This window comes from Anser anser (assembly GCF_964211835.1).
Source record: "Anser anser genome assembly, chromosome: 1".
Lineage (NCBI taxonomy): Eukaryota > Metazoa > Chordata > Aves > Anseriformes > Anatidae > Anser > Anser anser.
The window spans coordinates 206,508,789-206,530,457 of NC_139720.1; the positions used below are offsets into that span (position 1 = coordinate 206,508,789).

Below are 21,669 nucleotides of genomic sequence, written 5' to 3' on the forward strand. Positions count from 1 at the left end.
CGCAAGAGATTTCTCAAGTGATTCACTGTTTTGGCACATTGTTCTTTTAAACCTGGTTAGGTTACAGCTTACCCACAACTCTTGCAAATACTACAGTGTTGTAGGCAGCAGTTTCAAACTAAGTTATTTTCTCTGCCCAAATCTGACCTTCATGATTCTTAACTATAAATCCTAAACAGCTTGGTATCATGTAGCTTTCAGTCATATGTAAGTGCTAAAGAAAATGTTTTAGAACCATTATTCTTTGCAGGCTTAATACATACTTTCATTTTCTGCAAGTTTGACGTCTTACTCAGTAAGACTTGACTTCTCTCCCAGACTGCCTGGCTATGTCGCAGGAACCTTAAAAGGCCTTTTTGTAAATCATTGTTATCAAAATCACAGTGCCCAACAGCGAATAAAGAATAAACACCATAAACTAATATTGTATTTGTTATATACACCAACAATACAAAGCCTTCCACTGGCTTACGCATGTTTTAGACAACCATATTACCACCTAATGTACTTGTGGACATGCCAGTCAGCCAGCCACCTGAAACTGCGTCCTTGCTTTCAGGTTCTTATAACCGCTGTCTGTTACGAATGCTATTTCAGAATGTGCAGAACAAACAGATCTGACAATAAAACAGATCAGATTATTCTGTAATCAACGCCTGCTTGCTTGTTCTGTTGCTGCTTCACATTCTTCTGATCCTATTGGTTCTCCTTGCAACTGGAAAAATTCCCATCAGATAGAGCAAACTGATTATTTCCACACTGATACGTTTGTTGTGCTTCTTAAATTTAGGTACAAATTGATAACTGGCAAGTATACCAAAACAAATACTGCTAGAACGGTCTTTGAACAATCCCAATAAACAGCTCTGATAAAAACTTCCTTTACTCTTTTTAGCTTTTTTTTTTTTAATATTAGTTTACAATATTAGTTTGTATCTACTATCTACTGAAATTAAACATGTACAAAATAGGAAAACTGTTAAATACCACCTTCTGTTCCCAAATGCCAAGACTGAATATAAACCCGTGTTTTGGCTAGTAAGACCACGCAATGCAATTTTATATTATCAGGATTTTCTCAGAAATATAACCTGGTTTTAGACTCTTTGCTGATCTGTCTCATTCTAGCTCTAGCCAGTGTGTTCAAGTCTCAAAACCTGCCAATGCTCGTCACAAAGGTAATTGAAAATTAATTAGGTTGGGGTAATTCACATCCCAGCATATTCAAATAATAAAAAAAAAAAGCTGTCTCTCCTGACAGCAACACCTAAAAAACATTTCTAGAGCCTAATTTCATCCTTGAATACACATGGCATCTGCTTGTGGCAAGGGAACTGCTCTGCACCTTCAGGCTATCTGAAGGCATTAGTGATTCAGGTGCATTTAAAAAAAGTAATCTAAATTCAGCCAACTTCTGTCTTTAAGTTATCCAGCTAGAAGCATCTTACCCGAGATAAGAATGACAAAGGTTTTCCAGTGGTATCTCTTCCAATTTGAAAAAAATAAACTGAAAACATGTGATTACAGAAGCTATTCTTTGGGAGTTTTTAACCTCGTTATTAGCTTTAACATTTTTTTCAGGATGACAATGAAAGGCAGCAACCCAAATGTAACGCCTCTGTAACAGTTTATGCTTTTATTACATACCTAAGAGTTGCTGCATGAAAGTCACAACCTGTAACTGACTCTACTCCATCTGCACCTGGTTCCATACTCTTCTCAAAGTCACCACACACACCAAATACAAACATCATCATGTCAGAAAGTTACCTAAGGGAGGGATGCTGTGCAGTGGTTAGAGCACAGGACTGGAAATAGTTCAGGTTCCATTCTTGGCTCTGCCACTGACTGGCCATATGACTTCAGGCAAGCCAGTTAATTGCTCAGATTTCCCCATCTGTAAAACGTGGAAAGCACTTCTTATCTACCTCGCCTATGTGAAGTGAGTGTTCATGTCTGTAAAGCCACATAGATTTTCTTTTACTGAAAGCTAACAAAAAAAAACCCCTGGTGATCTCAGAGTTTTGACCTAAAACTTCAGCAGACAATCTGTAATTTAATCCTGAAAGTATTTAGAAACTTGTCATTAGTAAGCAGATTATCAATGACTATTACTGAAGACCTTACCAGGAGTAACACATAACATTAAACAAACAGACTTCCAGGCTCAATTTCAGGTTGTTAATACCAAAAATAATAAAATTAATAAAAAACCCTAGATTGTGAATGACATTCATGAGGAAGGTAACTTCCCTGTCCTTTCCCACCCCTGAGATAATTAGGACAAGCTGAAACAGAAGGTACTCCCAAAAGCAAACAAGATGAGCCAAAACATTTTTCTCCATTTCTAAACTTTAAGCCTAAGAAGCACTGAAATTTGTCTGCATAACTTGATATGCTCCCCACTGCATCCTTCTCAAAAGATGCTCTGCTCAGCCAAACTGAAGGACAAGTAAGCCATGATTTTTTTTGAAGCTAGCGCATATATTACTATTGCTTCCATCACCCCAAATCGTGTGTTATTTCCCTACAGACCAACACATAAAGATACAAGACATGAAGCACACAACAAAAGTAAACAGGAAAGTGGAATACATACACTCCTTATTACGAAAATAAGTTAGTTAACTGGAAGGATGCTTTGGAAAAGCTATAGCTCAAAAAGAAATTGTGATGTAAAGTTTCAGAATAGTATTCTCCAATGCCTATGAAGTTTTTTGACGTAGCACCTCCCACTTCTTTTTCCACACCACAGAAGAAATTTGTTATAAATCAGATGCTTGTTAAAATGCTTATCTGGAAATAGCCACAGAATAAAATAGTAAACTCTGGAACTAAGTGTCATTTATGTAGAAAGGTAAAAAGAAACATCTTGTAAGAGATTTTTAATCCCCCACCAGTATAACCAACAACACAAGCAACCAGCATGTGTTACCTACACAAGAAGTATTCTGTAACATTGCAAAGCAGCAAAGAGAAGAATGGCAACAGCTGTGACCAAAAGGTTTAAGATTAACTCATCTTGAAGCAACACTCATGACTTTCTACAATACTCCTGCCTTGCCTCCCTGGTTTAAGGGCATGCCGGGATCACTAAGATCATTTAAGATCTCATTCAGTCCATCACAGCAACAGGGCAGAATGACAATTTGCATGTTCTGAAATAAATTGAAGAGATTCCCTTTCACAATTTAGCTCTTCAGTTAAGACAAACAAAAAAAAAAAGGTTTGGTTGGATGTCTTTCTTTGCTTTAGCCACAGCTTATTTGCTTTTGTAGTTAAATACAAGTTTTCTGCTGCATTTCAAAGAGGTGCTTTGTTTTGTTTTCAAAAACTAGCTTTGGATTGTCTTGCTTTTTAGACACATTTGTCTCACAATTGCCTCATCTAAATTCTTCTCTATTATCACTTGCAAAATTGATTTACCTTCACACCATTTAAAATGTATTTGAAAACTTGCATATTCGAGTTCAGAACATGACACGGTTCAGTATCTGACAGACATCTTCACAGAAACCACTTCTCACAGCTAAGCTTCTGTAGCTCGCTATGTGACCCTTGAAGACAGCAGTTATAAGGCTGACTCAGCTGGAACTAAAGGAACATTTTTATTAACAACACTTATGTCAAGACTGTGATCACCACATGCTTCTCCATTACTTTAATCTGTACCTGGATCTGACTTTTCCCCTGCTCCTTTAATCCATTTCTAGCTTGTCTTTGCAAGTTCTCTTCACAAGTTTTTCCTGAAGAAACAGCCCACAGACCAGGGAAACATTTCACAGGAATCTTGCCACAGCAATTAGAACCTTAATCTGAGTCAGAATTCTTACCTCCCCAGGTACTTCCTACTTGTGGAGCAGCAGATATTGGATGTACAGATGGATGAAACGTTGGCTGCAAATCAAGCAGATCATTTGGCAGTTTTGAAGTGCTACAACGACAAATTAATACAACTGTTTGAACTGCACCACAGTTTTCAATACAGGGCAAACACTAACAATTGCCAACAGTAAAGAAAGCTTTGTTACAAATTGGCTGTTACAAAACGGATGCAACTAAGCCATAATCATAAAGTCTGCTGAATTTTCACATTTTCAGTTTTGTAGAGAAGTGTTAACATAGTAAGCAAAGTTCTGTTATACCAAGTGACTTTTGCCAAAGCCCAGACAAAAATAACCAGCCTTCCCACCTTCCTTGCGGTCTAACACCATGGCTAAAACTCTTAAGTTCAGTAATCTTCACCAAATAACCTCATGAAAACTCCACAGTGTAAGATCAGGCTGATGGAACTTACTTTAACGGGTTACGCCATCGAAAGTTACATCTAAAAATTCCACAGTCTATCAGATCTATCCACTCAGATCTAAACCAAACTGAGATCCAAGAATATCCTACAGAAATGAAGAGTGAAGTCTTAAATACAACTCTTGCAGTGACTTCAAGAGTAACAGGCACAATAAAACTCATCCTCTAGCAAAGAGTTAATTTCAAAATTAAATTCCTCCTAAAGAAAGAAATGGAGCACTGGTGTTCACCTGGAACTTTTCAGCATGTGAAGTGAACCAACATCTGCACACTTGGCTACAGACAGAAGCTGAGTAACTGCGGCATTCAAGGTTTTCTTGAAATGAGACTGGCAGAGTTTGAAGGCTAGAAGGGACATCCTAGACCTTTATCTCTTCTTGCTGACCCAATTCCTTGTGTCATTCAGTTCTTACCATTTAACTTCAACAGTGACCAAAATCACGTTTTGCCACCACTGCCTCTATTAAAAAAATAGCATGGTCTGGCACAGCCCAGTTTAGGGAGCAGGAGAGTCAAGGTCGTTTTCAAGTAAAGCTTGTCCAGGTCAACAATTCCATGGGAAACATTCTGTCTAATAGCAAGCAACTGAACTTACAATCCAACAAACCCACTTCATGGCAGCTTCTGTTGTAAAATCTATTCTTTGCTCATCACAGTCATACTGCTGAATTTAGAAATATGAAGCATGTCTAGCCAGATATTTCTGTATTTCAGACATTGTAAGAAGGAAGATCAGGCATTCAAAGTTTCTAGTTCAAAGCATACTGCCATTTCAAATATTTTGGCCTCTAAAACGCAATTTAAAAAAAAAATCAAGGAAACCTTTCAGTTACGAACACTGACAGATTCTCAAGCTCCTTACACATGACTCAGCTGTTTGCTACTTATGTGGTGTCAAGTAACTTCCTACAATAGTTTTCTAGTGGGACAGAAGGCTGTAGAAGTGCTGACTCCTTTTAAAGAGCTGCAAAGAGCAAAAGGGGGCAAGTAGATTCTTGCATGAGTTCTAATGAAACTAAGCAATTCTTCTTCAGGTTTAGGTTCAAATCCAAAGCAAAAATATGCCTTGGGAGAGTTATTTCCTTCTTCCATACTCATAGAAGCACTGTACTCTCTGATACTATTTGATTTGACAAGTATTTTACAGAATAAATCTCACACACTTACTCATACCAATAGCTCCTGCTAGTCAAAGAGCAGGATTAGCAGGCAGTGAGTACTCCTGCACTATCTTTGCAAGTCCTTGCAGACAGATGTTCCAGATACAACTCAAGACAGAAAAACCTGCCTCTCTTCTTTCAAACCCTGTTTCAGGCTGTCCTTTTTCTGAAAATCTACCCAGAACATTTGTTACAATTCAACTTCTGAAGATCTAGAAATGCAACATGAAATCCTGTGTTATCTTTAAGACCTCCCATACTGAACTTTTATTTGACTTTTCCTAAAATAACTTGAAAGGTTTTCTGGGGCAGGACACATGCAATTTACAATTTCAACTGTCTTGCTTGCCTGACAACAGATACAAGAGCTGTCAGCAGCTGGTTCTTATCAGAAATTATTCTGCAAACAGAGGATGAAAAACATTTCTACGTTGTTATTTTTAGTGACAGGTCATTTTCCCATCAACTTTACACTAAACATTTCAGTCACTAACGAGCTCTACACCCAAACAACCTTCTCCAACGTACACTCCTCCGAAGTTTAGAGGAAACCCTGGCTGCACCCCATCTCACAGCGAAGCAACATCATTGAAGCATACCTGTTTGAAGAGCTAGGGGTAGAAAAAATATCAATGGCTGGTGTAGTCATTATGCTTCCTGCTGCAGTCGACACGGGAGAAGCTGCAGTTGTTAAAGAGGTATGAGGTTTCTTTGCAAGTTCTTTTAGACGTTGCTCCTGTTGGGAAAGTGAGCTGGCATAAGAAATCCAGAAACAACATTTGTGTATATGAATTTGGAGGCAAGTAAAACAAAACCTAAAGATTGCTTTTTTAATTTTTCCACACAGTAGCGTGTCAGTTACTTAAGATAGTTACAGGAGTCAGTGGTGCCCCAAATCCTTCAGAAACTGCTTTAACAAACCCTTCCCAAGTTGTATAGCATACGTATGTAAGAGTCTACTTCCAGTGCTTTGCCACCAGCACCCATTCAGTATGATCAACACTGGCTTTTCGTTCTGCTCCCTCAAGAATCTTAAGCTATCAAATAAGAGCACAGAAGTGTTTTCAGTTAGAAGTTCTGTATGCCTACCTTTAAAGCTTTCAAGCGAGCCTGTTCCTCCTCTAATGCAGCTTGTTTTTCCCTTTCATCAACTTTTGTCAGAGACAGGCCGGTGCTTGCAAGGGAAGAAACTGCATTGGAAAGGGTGGTAGCCCTAAAGTAATTGGACCGGAGAAAAGCTGGCTGTTAATAGGTGACACGTGATAGAAACATCTGAAGAACACTTTGCCTGTATCCACCCTCCTGCTCAGTTCCTTTTGAACTCTTTAAAACACCGGTTATATCACTGTACAAGTACCGTAAGTTTCAATAAGATACAATGTATGAACTTGCAAAATAAAAATGCCTAGCAATCAATCTATTCTCACATGTCGGGTCGTGGGTTTACCTTCCTTAAATGTTTCCCCTCCTAACTCTGTCAAGGAAATCTTTATTTGAAGCTTTTGCTCTTTCCCTATTGACTTAGGACAGCAATATGTGTAGATACACAAAAATCTCTGATAAACTAGGTTCTGATTCAAACTGTTGTTAATTTAACAGATTTAGTTAATAAACTATCAATGGAACTAGTAAAACCCAGATGAAAAGTCTGCAATTTATGCTTAAGAGTGTGCAAAAAGATTCAAGTTAAATACTAGACTTCTAAAACAGACTAAAGTAACACTACAAAAACTAATAAAACAGTGCTAAAGTCCTGAAATTGTCACCACCATAAACAAGAACATGCAAAATGTTAGTGCCTTATTCTTTGAACATGAAAAAATAAATGCTATTTAATTTTGCAAGTCTTTTCCCCCACCCTCCAGTATTAAGGGTTTTTTTATTTAATCATTATCAAGTTAGTCGCCTAGAGGATTTCTCTGGATTGTACTTTGTCTTTTAGCAAGCATTCAAAAAACAATGAATGCTTTAATCCCCAATTACTTTGAGCATCTATTTTTAATTTAAGGACTTCTAGAAGCATTTTCTCGCTTCTGACAAAAAAAAGAAAGAGACTCTCTCATCTGGAATCCTAAGGACATTCATAAATAAATGCTCCATAACTTATGGAAGTGTAATTATTAACAAAACAAGGATTTCTGACAGTTAATTTAAAAAAAAAAAAAAACAAACCACAGTTTCTCTTCCAAGGCTCAAGATTAGATGTTAGAAGTCTAACTACTACACTGTGGGATTCTACAGCAAGTTTTTGCAGTTCCTTAGGTTCTATTTCTGTTGACAAGGAAGAAACTGTCTGAAGTACTCGGCAAGACATAATGATAACCTGCTATACCATGATAACTAACACAATACAACCTTCACTTCAACAGAACCTATGCAAACTTTAGTTCATAATGGAGCCCCAAAATAATGGACTTAACATTTGATTTATTTATTTTTTTTTTTTTAAAGGACAAGGGCATAAGCACCTGCTTGCAGCTGTGGAGTCTTTGATTTTCTTTCCTTCTAGAGAAGCTAAATGCTGCTCCAAAGCATCAAGAAGGCTACTTGGTGCCTGGAAAGAGACACAACAGGTAACAGATAGGAAAAATCTAAAGACAAAGCAAGTCAGTAGTTAAAAGACTTTCAGAGAGTACAACTCTAAGGCAACTCGTAACAACTCAAAATACTTATATCACATCTTGGCGCCCAGTTGATATTTAATTACTTTAAACATCAGGTGATTTAGTCTCCTCACTACATTATTCTGTGTCATAATGACTCACCCGTAAGGTACTGAAATATGTCAAGAGATGTAAAAATTAACAGCTAGGAAACAGTAAACAGACAATCAGAAGCAGTCTGTATTTCTGGAGACTTTAAGAGGGAAATTGTACCTAAAGTCACTTCTATGTGCATGCTCTGCAAACCTTCACAAATTATTTCAATGGGCACGTTGCCAAAAAGAAGCTTGCTAAAAATCGTAGCCTCGTAACATCATGTAAGAACTTCATTACGTGAACTCAGAGACAAATTGTGTTATCAAGCATGATGAAAATTACATTGTCTCAAAACTCAATTAGAGTGTGAAATAAACAGCCTATAACATTTTAAAATAGGATCACTGCATATGAAAGCCAGGCTCTGACTGGGTTTGGATTTAATCACAAACTTTGAAATAACTCGGTGGCAACATATGCAAGAAAGCGTAAGTGAACGCTATAATGCCAAATTCTTCTGATTATGCAACCCCAAAACAGACATGTACTGACAAATGCATAATAGCTTTATCTACCTGTGAAAGATCTGGTATGTCTCCTCTGTCAATTCCAACTTGCTGTAATAAAACAAACGAGCTTTAGAATCTGTTTGTGTTTGTTACAGGCAGAGATGCTCAAAAAGCAAACAATGTTAAGATGGAATCACGTAAAAAGCATAAATCTGTCCAGATACGTTGTAAATATTGACAATCTGAACTCTATAATGGTTGGTTATAGGAAATTCTTTTGTTAAATGCACACACATTACAGAGATTTTAAACAGATGTGACCTTACAAACAAAACAGAATGAGAATCAAGTGTTTCAGAATTGTAAGGCTGGACAACTTTGCCTATCCCACAACTTATGGAGCAAGTTCAGACCTACTGATACAGAGATGTAAGTGCTAAAATAAAGCACCTTCAAACCTTTTTAAAGCAGCTTTATTTAACTATTGCTGTTTTCTGAAATGCACAAACTAAATGTTCTGCAGCAGCACGTACACTGTTACAGTAGAAAGACTAGTAGCCTATCAATTGAAAGGACAAACAACAAAAACAAGCTTTACTGTTGAGATTTTTGCAAAAAAAGTTATGAATAATAAAGAAAAGTAAAGCAAGAGCAGCAGCACATCTCAACTGAGAAATTTCTTAATACTAGGACATTCAACAATCCTTCAAAATGCAACAGAATAAATACATTAAATACATATTTTTCTTCTATGGGCATGCTTATAGGAGTTAGTCATAAGATCTTTAAAAAAAATCACAGGTTCACCTACTTATCTCAATTTCTTATTTGTTGAGCTGTTATTTCATCTAAAACTTAAAATGACAGAATTTTGGGTTTCAAACTAGAATACACAGAAAGTAGCAGATCACCTTGGTTACAGCAAGGCTCTTTTCAAGGACTGCTAACCATGTTACACAACCAAGGAAGTTTTAAAATACTGGTTTATCTTTCGCTTAAGGAGGATGTATAAATATAAAAGCATTTTGTAGTCAGGTTTTTCAACACAGTCCTCAAATGAACTGATCGCAAGGAAAGAGACTGACAGGATGACACTTTGATGGAAATGAAACTAGACAGGCTGAAAGGAAGCAGTATCTGCTTTACAAGAAAATAAGCACTTTACAGACTGTTTCAACTAGAGGACTCAGTCACTGGGGTTTACCTCTGCAACTTTGAGGAACTCCGAAATCCGTGTCATTCTAGTGAGAAACTTCTTATATATATCAAGACCTTCTTTGCACTGGTTCTTTTTCATATCAAAGTATTTTTCTATAAACAGTAAGAATATTTGCATTAACTAAAATCGAGCATCCTGCAATGTTCCTGTGTGTATTTCAAAAGCAAAAGCAAATAAAACAGGGCAAACAGAAAATGCCTGCAGATTTGGTTTGCCATGTTAACTGTAGAAGTCACCATGCCTACCTCACACCAAATGACAAAAGCACCACTAAACACAAGCCAATGATCATCTGCACGCAGTTAAATCTTACCTTGGAGGTACTAGATCTCTCAAACATAAGCACCCTGAAGAGGACTGTCAGGCCTAAGAATAGGTCACCCAAAGAAATGTAAATTCATCCTCCTCGTTAAAAAAAAAGTTTATGATCTGACAGTCACAAGTCTACACTATTCCAGTATTCAACTATCAGGCAAGGTTGTGGTATTTTCTGCAAGACTGATGCGTTTTTTTATAGCGTGGCCTACAACGAGATGCAACAGATTGCAAAACACTGGTGCTGAAAGTGGGAGGTTCTACCCCACCTTCTTGAAATAGTCCTTTCAGGCCTGTTTCTATACTGGGCTTCATTCAAAACATCAATCAAAGCAACTTTATCCAAGTTCTTATCACTAAGGGAAAACAACTTGACAGGGACTCTAAATATATCTGTCCTTCATTGACTAATTCTGGATTTTACTTTCCATTTTGCCAGCACTGGCTATAGCTGCAATCACATAGCTTGATCCAATCACAGAATACAACTGAAATCAGGCATATCATCAGGCTACTTTCAACTTAGTTATTTCTAGACTTTGTCTGACTTGTATGTGCAGTGTGTACAAGTGAAAAGACCTGAAGTGGGAAATTATAATTTCCCTTAAAACACAAGATATGCTCTAGAAACAGAAGGCAGCCAATTACTTAAAACAACCAACGTTAAGGCTTCAGAAGCCACTCAATCAATCACTGATACTGTGGCTGCAAACTGGTAACTGACAGTAACCTGCTCCATTTAACAACAAACAAAATGAGATTGTTTCTTCTTTCTTAAAAAAAAAAGAATCAGTATTATGGTTCATATTTGCCAAGCAGTTCAATGAGAAACAAAACACTACAAGAAAAAAAAAAATATCTTAAATTGGCTTTGCTTTCAAAAATGTGCTGATCCCTATATACAATGCAGTGAAAAATGCAACCAGACAGAAAATCCTTGGAAATAAATCTGGCTTGGGAAAAATAGCATTGCTGTAAAACCAGTAATATTACCATTTCTATTTCTCAAAAAAAGAGCAGATGTTTGCAACTGTTTACTGAGCTCCCTCCCCAAAATGTAGCATTGCAGAAAGCAGTTATATTTACCCAAGAGGTTAATAATCCCTTCGTTATATGCAGCAAACAGTCTAATGGCATCTTTGAAGAGAAGCATGAAGGCAGCGTTAATTACACCATTTGTAAGTTCATTGCTATTGACCTAGGAAGATCAGAAAAAAGTTAATTTAACTGAATTGATCCCTTATTGGGAAACTTAGAGTTGAACTTCAGTAGTCTGTCCCAACGCATGCTTTGCGATCATCTCATTGGCTGTTACTGGAAGTTAAGCAGTAAATCAACACAGGATCCCTCAGCAGAGAATAAATTCAATCATTTTGATAAACATTTGTGTTAACTAATGTTAACATTAATTAACAGAACTGAAGAGAGCGCAGAAGTAATCAACTTTTACATGAATAACATTATTATACAATGTGCACAATTAGCACTGATTTAGTATGGAGCATTCTCTCCAGTGAGCATCACATTTCTTTTTTTCTGGTTTCTTGGGGTATATCAATGAACAAAATGCATTTTGCTTTTCAAACTCTGGATAAGATGAACAAAAAGGAAGAACACGGAACCAGGTTCAAGACCTTTAATCTTAACCTATTTTACAAGCTTGTAGAGGTTGTAGAATTGTCAATAGTGTGTTTGATGTGTACACACAGCTAAACTTACATTGAAGTCAAGAAGTGCATCCATTTGATTTTGTATAATTGGTACAGTTTTTAGGAGTTTTTCTGTGCTCATTGTTCTCATCACTCCGTCAGCCCTGTTTGCACAAAACAAAAGAAAATCCTTCGAGTGAATTTTGAAGGCAACCGTTAGCGAGAAACGGAATGTAGAAAATGAAACAGGTCAGTGAAAACATTTAAATTCGTATGGCCATACAAAGCAGGCATTTTGATGTTTAAAAATGCTGTCTGGACAATACAGCTGTAATAACTGCAGTGCACAAAAGCAGCAATTTTTATTTGGCCAAAACATGTCTCCAAAATTAATATTTATTCTGAGGGAATGAAACTGATATTGCTTAGAAATATAGTAGTTATGACACATCAGGTAACCAAAAAAACACTCCCAAGGTTTTTTTTTCCTGAAGCATATTTTCACCTATGCTTTTCCCAATAACTCGATTGTTTCATGTCACTCTAGATTATTTTCTTTCCGACTGAAAGCAACAAGAATGAAAAAACAAGCTCAGTAGTATGCTTTTCAATCTCTTCCAGAAAGGTTATAGAGTTTACATGACAATTCCTTTTAATGGTGAACCACCAATGGTTGTGTAATTGCTCAGAACAGACTGAGTGTTATTTTGCCGTCTGTTTGAAAAAAATGTATGAAATTACTATTAAATATCCAAGAAAAGCAACAGCCAAGGAAGAGGTTAAATCACCTCAGTGAGGAGAAACAACTGCTGCCTGTAAGACAAATCAGCCAGCCTTACAGCCCATCTGCATGCGCACAGCAAACCAAAGGTTTCCTGGAAGTGCAAGTCTGTGCATCTGCACAGAAAGGCTGTGGCTGTTCTCCAACCTGGAAGGCAACAGGCAGCTGGCTGTGGTCAGCTTTCTACTTGAGCAGTTTATTCCCTCCTAACAGCCAACAGCGACTGCAATAAGCCCGGTGTGACAGGGCAGGGGTGCAGTGCCCTGGGAAAAAATGAGGTGTGGAACCAACAGATCGCTGTCCCCAGAACAGGTATTTCTCCTACCTCGTGGAAGAACCTCCAAGCACATGCTGGGGGCTAAATAATTTACCTCTTAGGCCTAGAACATCTTGACTACGAAACAAGTGTGCACCTCTGGTGGGTCTGCAGCTACCTGACCCCCACGCACACCTGCTGTGAGGCCAAGAGTTTGGTGCTGCTGGGACTCCAATCATCTCTGAAGGCAGAAAGAGTAAAAGAAATCCAAGTGTTCCCTTTTTACTTTATTATTACAGTTTAAAACAAAATGGGCTCTACAGCATTAGCAATGAGACCTACGGGATTTGGACAGTGTTCTCAGGCCACTTCCGCTGCTGCAAGACAGTAGCAGATGACATAATGCTATGGTTAACCCCTGCTTAATTTTTAATTAAGTTTTGTGGGTGAAATAAGATTTTAGCAACACTAAATTATCCTGTCTATGGATGATAAAGGATGTTCAAATGTAAAACTGTTTTTAAACTTTAAAAAACACTGCTTACAGAGGTAATGAACGAAAAAGGAAAGACTTTTAGCCATGATCGGTATACTCTCTCTGGCCTCTCATGAAGGACATCTCCTGATTAATAACACACAAATTATCCAATTACTGGTACTCTACATTGTTATTTTGCATGCAAAACAGGTACCAAGTCTCAAATAACCAATTTGTCTTGAAGGAGCTCACTTTCAAGGGAAATTTTTAATTCAGGTAGACAAAAAGCAACTGCCACAATGTCCTCTCAAAAGTATGAGCTGCACTACCTGAACAAAGGCAATCAACTTGCCCCAAAATTGCTGTGTGAAGAACAGAGACACACCAGGAAATCCAAAGTATTGTTTCACTAAATATGTGTCATTTAAATATTCCAAAGCTAGATGCACAAGTAAGCTGCAGTCCCATATACTGCACACAAGGTAAAGCAACTTTTTGATGTATCACAGAAAATTTATCCGTTTTTCTTAATATACTTTGATGCATACTGTTTTTCATTTCTATATATTGAACTCAAAGTTTACAAGAAGTAAGATTACAATAATTGAAGTCAAATATTCTGGCAATATATATTACTAGGAAGTTGAGAGTGTGTCTTGTGGGGCATATCTAAGTGAGGAAAATAGCCATTACTGTGTAATTTCACAAATATTTTTACATATACAGCACTAAGCTGTAACCAACATATTTCCACTTTAATTACAGACGTATGTAAGACAGAACCTCAAGGTAAGCAAACCAAAAAGCAGTTCTTACCCTCTTTTTACTTTTGTGAAGTCAAAAGCCACCTGTCTATAGGAAACTGCCTTTTCATTCAGATACCTGCTATACCGCCTTATAAATGTTGACATGTCATACCCTGAAAAAAGAAGTTTCAGAAGCTTATTACTTACCCAGTCAATTAAAGAACAAAAACCTTACTCTAAATGTTCAAGATACTAACACAAGACAGCTTCATTACATTTTTGCCTGGTCTTCATTATATTTTTGCCTAGTTTTGCCACATTAGTCTGTGTTACCAAGAATTGTGTACGTCTTTGTATTCAGCTTGTAAATCCAACAGACAATACTGCAAACATGTACCAAACAAGAACCAAACTATGTAGAAGTTTACACTTCACTTCCTAAGGAAATTACTTTCAAAAGCAAAACGGTATTTTTATGCACATTTCCTAAAATTAGGAGTGAAATTACTACCAAAAAATTACATGATGCATTCATGAAGATGTTTGCATCAACTCCACAAAAGAAGTGGCATTGAAGCAAACAAAAGAAGGCACTGAAGGAAACATTAGAATGTGATGGAAATTTTACTAAAATTAAGACGGTGTTGTCAGACTAACAGTTATCAAAATATCTCATAAGAATGCAGGCCAAAAAAAATCTGTTCATAATTTATATTGGGAGCATGGAAACTGAGACTCAATAAAATGAGGCAATTTGGTAGACCCTTGGCTATCCGTGAAAGGCAGCTGTTGCCAGGCAATCACCCAACATACCAGGGTTAGTGCACTCATAGCAAAAATTACAACCAGCTATATAAAAAGCAATGCAGAAAGCAAAAAACACCTCATGGAAAAAAAGAGGAAGACAGCCACATGTATGATCAGAACTGCATTGAACTGTACTGTAACGGTTTGGAAGAATATTCCAGTTAATAAATCTGAACCAAGTGAAAACTCATTTACCCACAGAATTTAAAGGCTATTTCATCCATCTCAAAAATGAATGAAATAGTCTTTAAGCAATTCTGAAATACATTAGGTCGGGTTTTGTTTTATTGTTTTTATTTTAAGACAGCAATTCTTGTCTCACTGACATACTGAATCCAATGCACGTATGATGCATTTTGAAATTTAACTTACTAATAAAAATATACCTTTCCAAATGGAGAAGTCTTCTCAGAAATTGCAAGAATACTAATTCAGATCTATGTAACTAAAGACATTTGAAACGTTTATAGAAATTATTTCCAAAAGACACAACAAATTCCTCCAGCATATAACTTCTGCCATGCCACAACAGCACTCTAAATTAAGAAATGCACTCTGGGGTAAAATGCACAGAAAAATTACTTCTTCAATGACAAGGGTCCATCAAAATTACTGAGTTGCATTTACTGTCTGCCAGCACACCACTAATTTTTAATGAAAGAGATATCTTACCTTGTAATCCGCTTTTGTCTAGGAAATTGCTCAAATTAAACAATGTGTTTCTGGACGCCAGATACTGGATAAAACGCTAGATAAAAGAAAAAATTTGAATCCTTTTACTATATTACCAGTGAGCTGGAACTGAGGTAACAGTACTAGAAACACTTGTTATCCAGGTTATAAAATTTAACTTTTAGGCTTTAGAATTGATTTCAAATCTGGAAACTATTACAAAAACTCAGCTGAATTATCATATGAAGCTATTTATTTATTTCAGTAAAAATCTGTGAGCAAATTCAAGTCACAGATATTGCATGAAGGATTGACTGAAAGACTCTTTATTTTAAGCCAGAATACCATACAGGAAGCTTCTAAAAAATCCCCCCAAATCCTCATTCTGTATGCCCAAAGTTTTTTCACTAACTTCAATTTTAAAACAGTGAATTTAATTTTACCAGTCTGCCATGGAATCTTTACTCAGCACATAATTTTAATAGCACTTAGCTTAAGTATGTAAATAAGGTAACAGAGGTTAATTTGCTTATAAATTAAGCATTAAACAAACATAATAATCCATATAAAACATTGCAGTACCATGCTTAGTACATCTCAGGTTAGTTACATGTAATTCCAAACTGTTTCACAAAACGAACGATGTGATTTTCATCTTTTAAAGACATTTCAGACCACTGGCAGCACATCTTCAGTTAGCAGGAAAAATCATTTTATGAAACACTCTCTAGAGAGTGGCTACAAATATAACCCAGACAATTATTCACTTGTAATAAAATTTTCACTGAGGAAAAACATTTCTGATTAGTGTAACACATACTAAATTATTTTCATTAGCATAAATAGATAATAGACTAGAGGAAGGTAATGCACTCAGTACTCAGCCATAAATGAATTAAGTGAAAGCTGAAGGACCAAACGCTTCTCAACTTTTACAGAGAGATTTACAGATTCTTTATCACCTTCCAGATATTTTCATCAGCATTCAATGATTTCCTTGTTTATTGTTCAAGTACTATTTCTAGCTGTGAGAAGCTGAATCTTGAGAAGCACTCATCCTCATAATTTCTGTAACACACTTGTCAAGCAAAATTTGTTTGGCAGTTTTATTCTTAAAATTTTAAGAATTTCAGACAGCGGTTCTGTGAATACCTTTAATCGTAAAGCATATCAGTATCAGTTTAAAACTTATACCAAAAAGTGCAAGCACAGCAAAAGCGTAGAGGCTATTTTGGAAAGTATCAACTAGCCCAACAACGATGCTTAACGTCAACATGAAAAGTTTGCCCTCTTGTGGCTTACTTAGCTTCAAAGGATAAATCCAGTGTACTTCACCAAGACCAAAAGTACTCTGCAGCTAACCTGCAATAGAAACCTGTGCGTGTGTGTAAATGCTTATATTTTTTGTACGTATGTATGCAGGCATGTATTTTTTACTTATTTATTTTTAATTTAAACCTCACAACCCAGCCACAGAAAATACAAGAATGCTGAATGCAAACTGAAATTAAAAGTTTTGTCTACAGAATTCTACTTGTAATTTTCTAGAGCTATCCCTCAACTCCAAAATTCACATAGCTTATATCATACTGACTGTTTGCAGTAGCAAGCAATGTTTACAAATACTTTCTAATAAAGCCTGAAAAGTATACAAAAGCTTTGCTGTTTTTTAAACACAGAAAATCCAAGCAGCTGCTATGCTTGGCATCTTGAAAAATAAAGCCCCATAGGAATTCATGTTGTGGAGCAAAACAAACTTACTGCTTTTTGTTTAAATTGGGGTTTTATTCATTTGTTTAATTGTTCTACAGGATTTGGTGTTACTGTGATGTTCACACTCCAAACCAGCTCACAGGCATGTAGTTCCCTTCACTGCAAAAGGCTGGGAGATGATGGTAGAAATCAGTTAGGAGGTGAGTTTTAAATAACACCACAGAAAAAGGTACCTCCAGCATTCAAATCAAGCACTACAAACTCTGAAGCAGAAAAACGTAAGTAGACAGATACAGTAAATCTTATGTTCGTGCAAAGTTGGACACAAAACAGGCTAAAATAAAGATTTTCTTTCAAAGATAATTACTGGAAGAATTTAGCTGAAATAGGAATGAACTCTTCTAACTGTCCTCAGAAAAATATCGTTTTCTGTATTACCTCATTTCCATACACCATTAGATGATGGGTTGTGATGAGAGATTTGAAGACCACTACCCAGCTACTGTTGGTCGTTCTTTCAAACAAACTGTCCGCCAGCTGTGGGATGTTCACATTCATCTCATTTGTGCACTGGATTAAATCTGCAAAATAGATATTTTTAAAATTATTATTGCATGTTCTATGACGGAAGATCAATGACAAAAAAATCAGTACACTGATTTTATAAATGAATATTTCCAACAAAAATGCTGGGGCTTTCCAGGGAGATGAATAATTTTTTGAAAAGCACCGTGTCTCTGGTCCACCAGAACCTCATAATACAAACTCCACTTTCCTTGCTGCCAAGACTCCAGGTGCTCCTTTGTTTTTTGCAGTTGCCTTAGAAGGTCCTGGAACAGAATCACCAAAATAATTTATGCTGCTTCTGACTAACAACTCCCAGCTTCAACTATCCAACACTTTAATCCAACACTTTAAAGAGCAAAAGAATTCTTAATTGCTACTATTTAATGAAGCTTTGCTGGAAGACTAGAATTAATTTTTAGTATGAAAACTCAGATTTTTGGCTTCCAAATGGACCAGTAAACTCTTCTAGCCTTTGGTACAGTGTGAGCAATAAAAAATTTAAAGACTGCTTAGTCTTGATACAGTGCAATCAACACCTTCAAAAGTGCAGCAGAAGTGTAAAATGAAAGAATACACCTCTAGCTATAATGCCAGAAGCTGACAGGTTAATTTAGTTAAAACACGGTTGGTTCTTCTTAACAAAGCATGGTTAGGAGCACAGCAGAGACCAAGGCTGGCTAGCTGAAACAATGCTACCCAATTTTTATTCCGTGGACTTCTGATAGACAAGATCTAGTGAATCTTCAAACGGGTGTTTAAAAAAGTTACCCTGCCTACCTTCCTTCCAGCTTTGCTAGTGTCACAACCGTCACCAGGAGAAGACAAAGTTGAAAAACTGCCAAAATAATAAGTAGCACTCCAGTAACTTAGTTTCAAACTCTGATGAATGAAGAGGTGATTTACCAGCATGGTGCTACAGCAACACACACAGAAGCAACTATTAAGATCGAAACGTGACATAAGGCAGCTTGCTAGCACTGAATATGAAGCTTTAACTTTGCTCTCCACAATTACCGATGACATTTTACTGTTATTATCACTCCAAAAATCAGTCACTGGCACTCCGATAGCCTTACCAATAAGCATCACCCAATAAGGATCAAAAATCAAGCCTTTGTGTGGTCTATTGGGACTTGAACTGGAGACTTTCACCTGAAAGGTTTCATTCATCCTTGAAGGCAAAGCTCTGATCATGGCAGGACAACCTCTCATCGGGAAGGACTTGGGACAGACAATCTTTCTTCAGACACACGAAGCAGGCAGCACAGCCACCATAAACTCGGAACCAGTGCTGCCAGAACTGGAAGAGCTGCCATTTACAAGTGTAATTACCAAAGGAAGCATGCAGGAAATGACTTCCCCATCCAAAAGGCACTGAGATCGAGAGATTAGCCCTTCCTTTAACTACAAGTCAAACTGGGATGACTCCAGGCATTCATGACCTCATCTTTAAGTCACGGTTATCTATTACTGGAGGATGACTTTTGGTCTTAAGACAATGCGAGGATATTACTCAGCAAGAAAAGTGCTCTGAACCGGATCATTAAAACCAAGCCCTGCAGCTTCATCTCCAGGCCCTGCCACCTAAGGAACAACCCAAGCTGTTCTGTGCGAGGCTATCTGGCAGCACCACACATCAAACACACAGGTAGGCATCGCGGGATGGCACATTTTGCCCTAAGAGGTGCAACACACAAGAAAGCCAGAACTTCTACGATTAAACGCAACATTTGCCAACTAGTCAATAGTCCCAAAGAGGCGTCACCTGAAAATCCACTACCTACAGTTACTGAAGAAATCCCATCCCTTCTAGATGGGATCTTCTGCTGAAAAGAAGTGCTTAAAAAAAGACTTCGAGATCAGGCTTTGGGATCTGCTGCTGTGTGAAAGAAAACAGGCTCTGTGACAGCAGCAGCAAATCATCCCTCACAGGACTGATGAGTGTTTGTGTGAAAAGCATATGAATGAACTTCGGGGTGGGGGAAGAGAGGGCAGGCACGTTAGGAAGGAGAAACATCAGCCAACCGGGAGAAAACGGGCGAGAAGAGAAGTAAACAGGCAAGTCTGGCCTTGAATGGAAGGAAATGCATTTGCAAATGCAAACAAGGGGAAGAGTGACTGTGAAATAAGTTACTACAAAATTAGTTTAGCAAGTTAAGAAGCTTCTTTCTATATAAAATGCAGGTTGAACAGATGCACAAGTGTGTTCAACAGAAGATATTTTCATCAGCACAGATGCTTAATAGCCTGGTACATCCTTCCACACTAAAGAGCCTATGTCAGATGTACTTTGGAAAAGTTAAATCTATCTGAAAGCTTCTTTGAAAGTATTTGCATGAGGAATGCTCATCAGGTGAAGAAACACACCAGCGATTTGTGTGCTAGGCAGGGCACGAGAAGCAAGCAGCGAGGCAGCAGGAGGGACACGGCACCCCGCATCCTGCTGCCTGCGTTGGCTTGCCAGGCAGAGCATCACAGGCGGCGTTATTTATCCTACCCCACTGACAGCCCTCATTAAGGGAGGGAACAAATGTATAATTAGTTTCAACATCCTGCGCCTTAACACGAGGTGTCTCACGCCCGCCCATCAAAACACCAGCTGCGTATTTGGAAACCCCAAGTGCCCAGAGCAGCGGATCTCGGGCCCCAGTAACCAACCCCACGGGCAGGTGCGCGGCCAACGGCACCCACGGGCAAGGCACCAGAAGGAAGAGATTTCACCTCAGAAAAGGCCAAAAAAAGATAAAACAACCCTCGGTGAAAGAGTGGTGACTTTCAGGGTGATGTTTTAGCTGTGATCTTGTTGTGCAGGGGAGGACAAGAAGGGTTGACTCCTTACACCCCCACCTTTCCAGCTCCAAAAGCTTCTCCAACTTCCACGGCGCGCAGCACACGGCACGGAAACGTGAAATAACCAGCAGGGATCGTCGCTGCAAAGACAGCAGCGCTCGGCAACAAGAACTTCAAGTTCAGCTTGTCGCTGGCTGGGACGGGCGTACACGGGAGGCTTAGGCTGCAATTAATGCACGGCCACAGATATAGCCGGGGACAGACAGACAGACAGGCCATGGGGATGGCCGGGGTGGAAGGAGGCGGCTTGTTCATCCGCACAACACAAGGCTAACTGAGGTGGGAGCACAGGGAGGGAACATAAAAGCTGTCTTCGGTTCACAGCAGGTTCCTGGAGGCAGCAGATGTCGCAGCAAAGGGAATCCACACCACAAAAAGGGGAAGATCCACGCAGTGGAAGCAGTCAGGTACCAGAACCTGTAAGAAACCACGTTTTTAAGCTTACCCTGGTCAAACAGCGGGATGATTTGTGGACCTTCTGAAGACTTCGTGATTTTTTGCCCAGTCAATGTAAAGAGAATAAGAAAACGGGCACACAAGAACAGAGAAGTGATGTACACAGTCTAGAAGAGTTGTCCAACATAAATATATTTCAAATAAAGGTTTCAAAGCCTTAAACCTCTAAGTAATAAGAGGGTCTGTAGAATTGTTTCACCTACCTACATTAAATCACACATCAAATTTCAGGAAAGATTTCAAAATTACATGATTTCCTCAGAATCATTTTTTTTTAAACTAGAAAATACTGAATCATTTTATTACATCACTTGAAAGTCATTTAGCGGTAAAGACTTTTTTTTTTTTTTTTTTTTTCAGCAAAGCAAGATCTTTCCAAAGAATCACGACAAAGGTCTGGCCTGCAGACTTTCTAGCGACACCGAAGATGTGCAACTGCACCCACACCAAAGCAATTCTATTACTTCAATCTGCTGAGGTCAGC

The 21,669-nt window shown here is 38.0% G+C and overlaps 1 protein-coding gene across 5 annotated transcripts in view; it reads right to left on the minus strand.

The window, feature by feature from the left end:
- Positions 1-21,669, minus strand: part of PICALM (phosphatidylinositol binding clathrin assembly protein) — a 65,203-nt gene that overhangs the window by 19,167 nt on the left and 24,367 nt on the right. For all 5 annotated transcript variants that reach the window (XM_083821056.1, XM_083821054.1, XM_083821055.1 and 2 more), the window contains exons 2-12: positions 17,751-17,893; positions 15,600-15,675; positions 14,191-14,293; positions 11,930-12,023; positions 11,297-11,408; positions 9,881-9,987; positions 8,743-8,784; positions 7,937-8,022; positions 6,558-6,681; positions 6,068-6,204; positions 3,834-3,934 (exon numbers count right to left, since the gene is read on the minus strand). In XM_083821056.1, the coding sequence (XP_083677182.1) occupies positions 3,834-3,934; positions 6,068-6,204; positions 6,558-6,681; positions 7,937-8,022; positions 8,743-8,784; positions 9,881-9,987; positions 11,297-11,408; positions 11,930-12,023; positions 14,191-14,293; positions 15,600-15,675; positions 17,751-17,893 (1,125 nt within the window). The remainder of the gene's footprint in view (positions 1-3,833; positions 3,935-6,067; positions 6,205-6,557; positions 6,682-7,936; positions 8,023-8,742; positions 8,785-9,880; positions 9,988-11,296; positions 11,409-11,929; positions 12,024-14,190; positions 14,294-15,599; positions 15,676-17,750; positions 17,894-21,669) is intronic.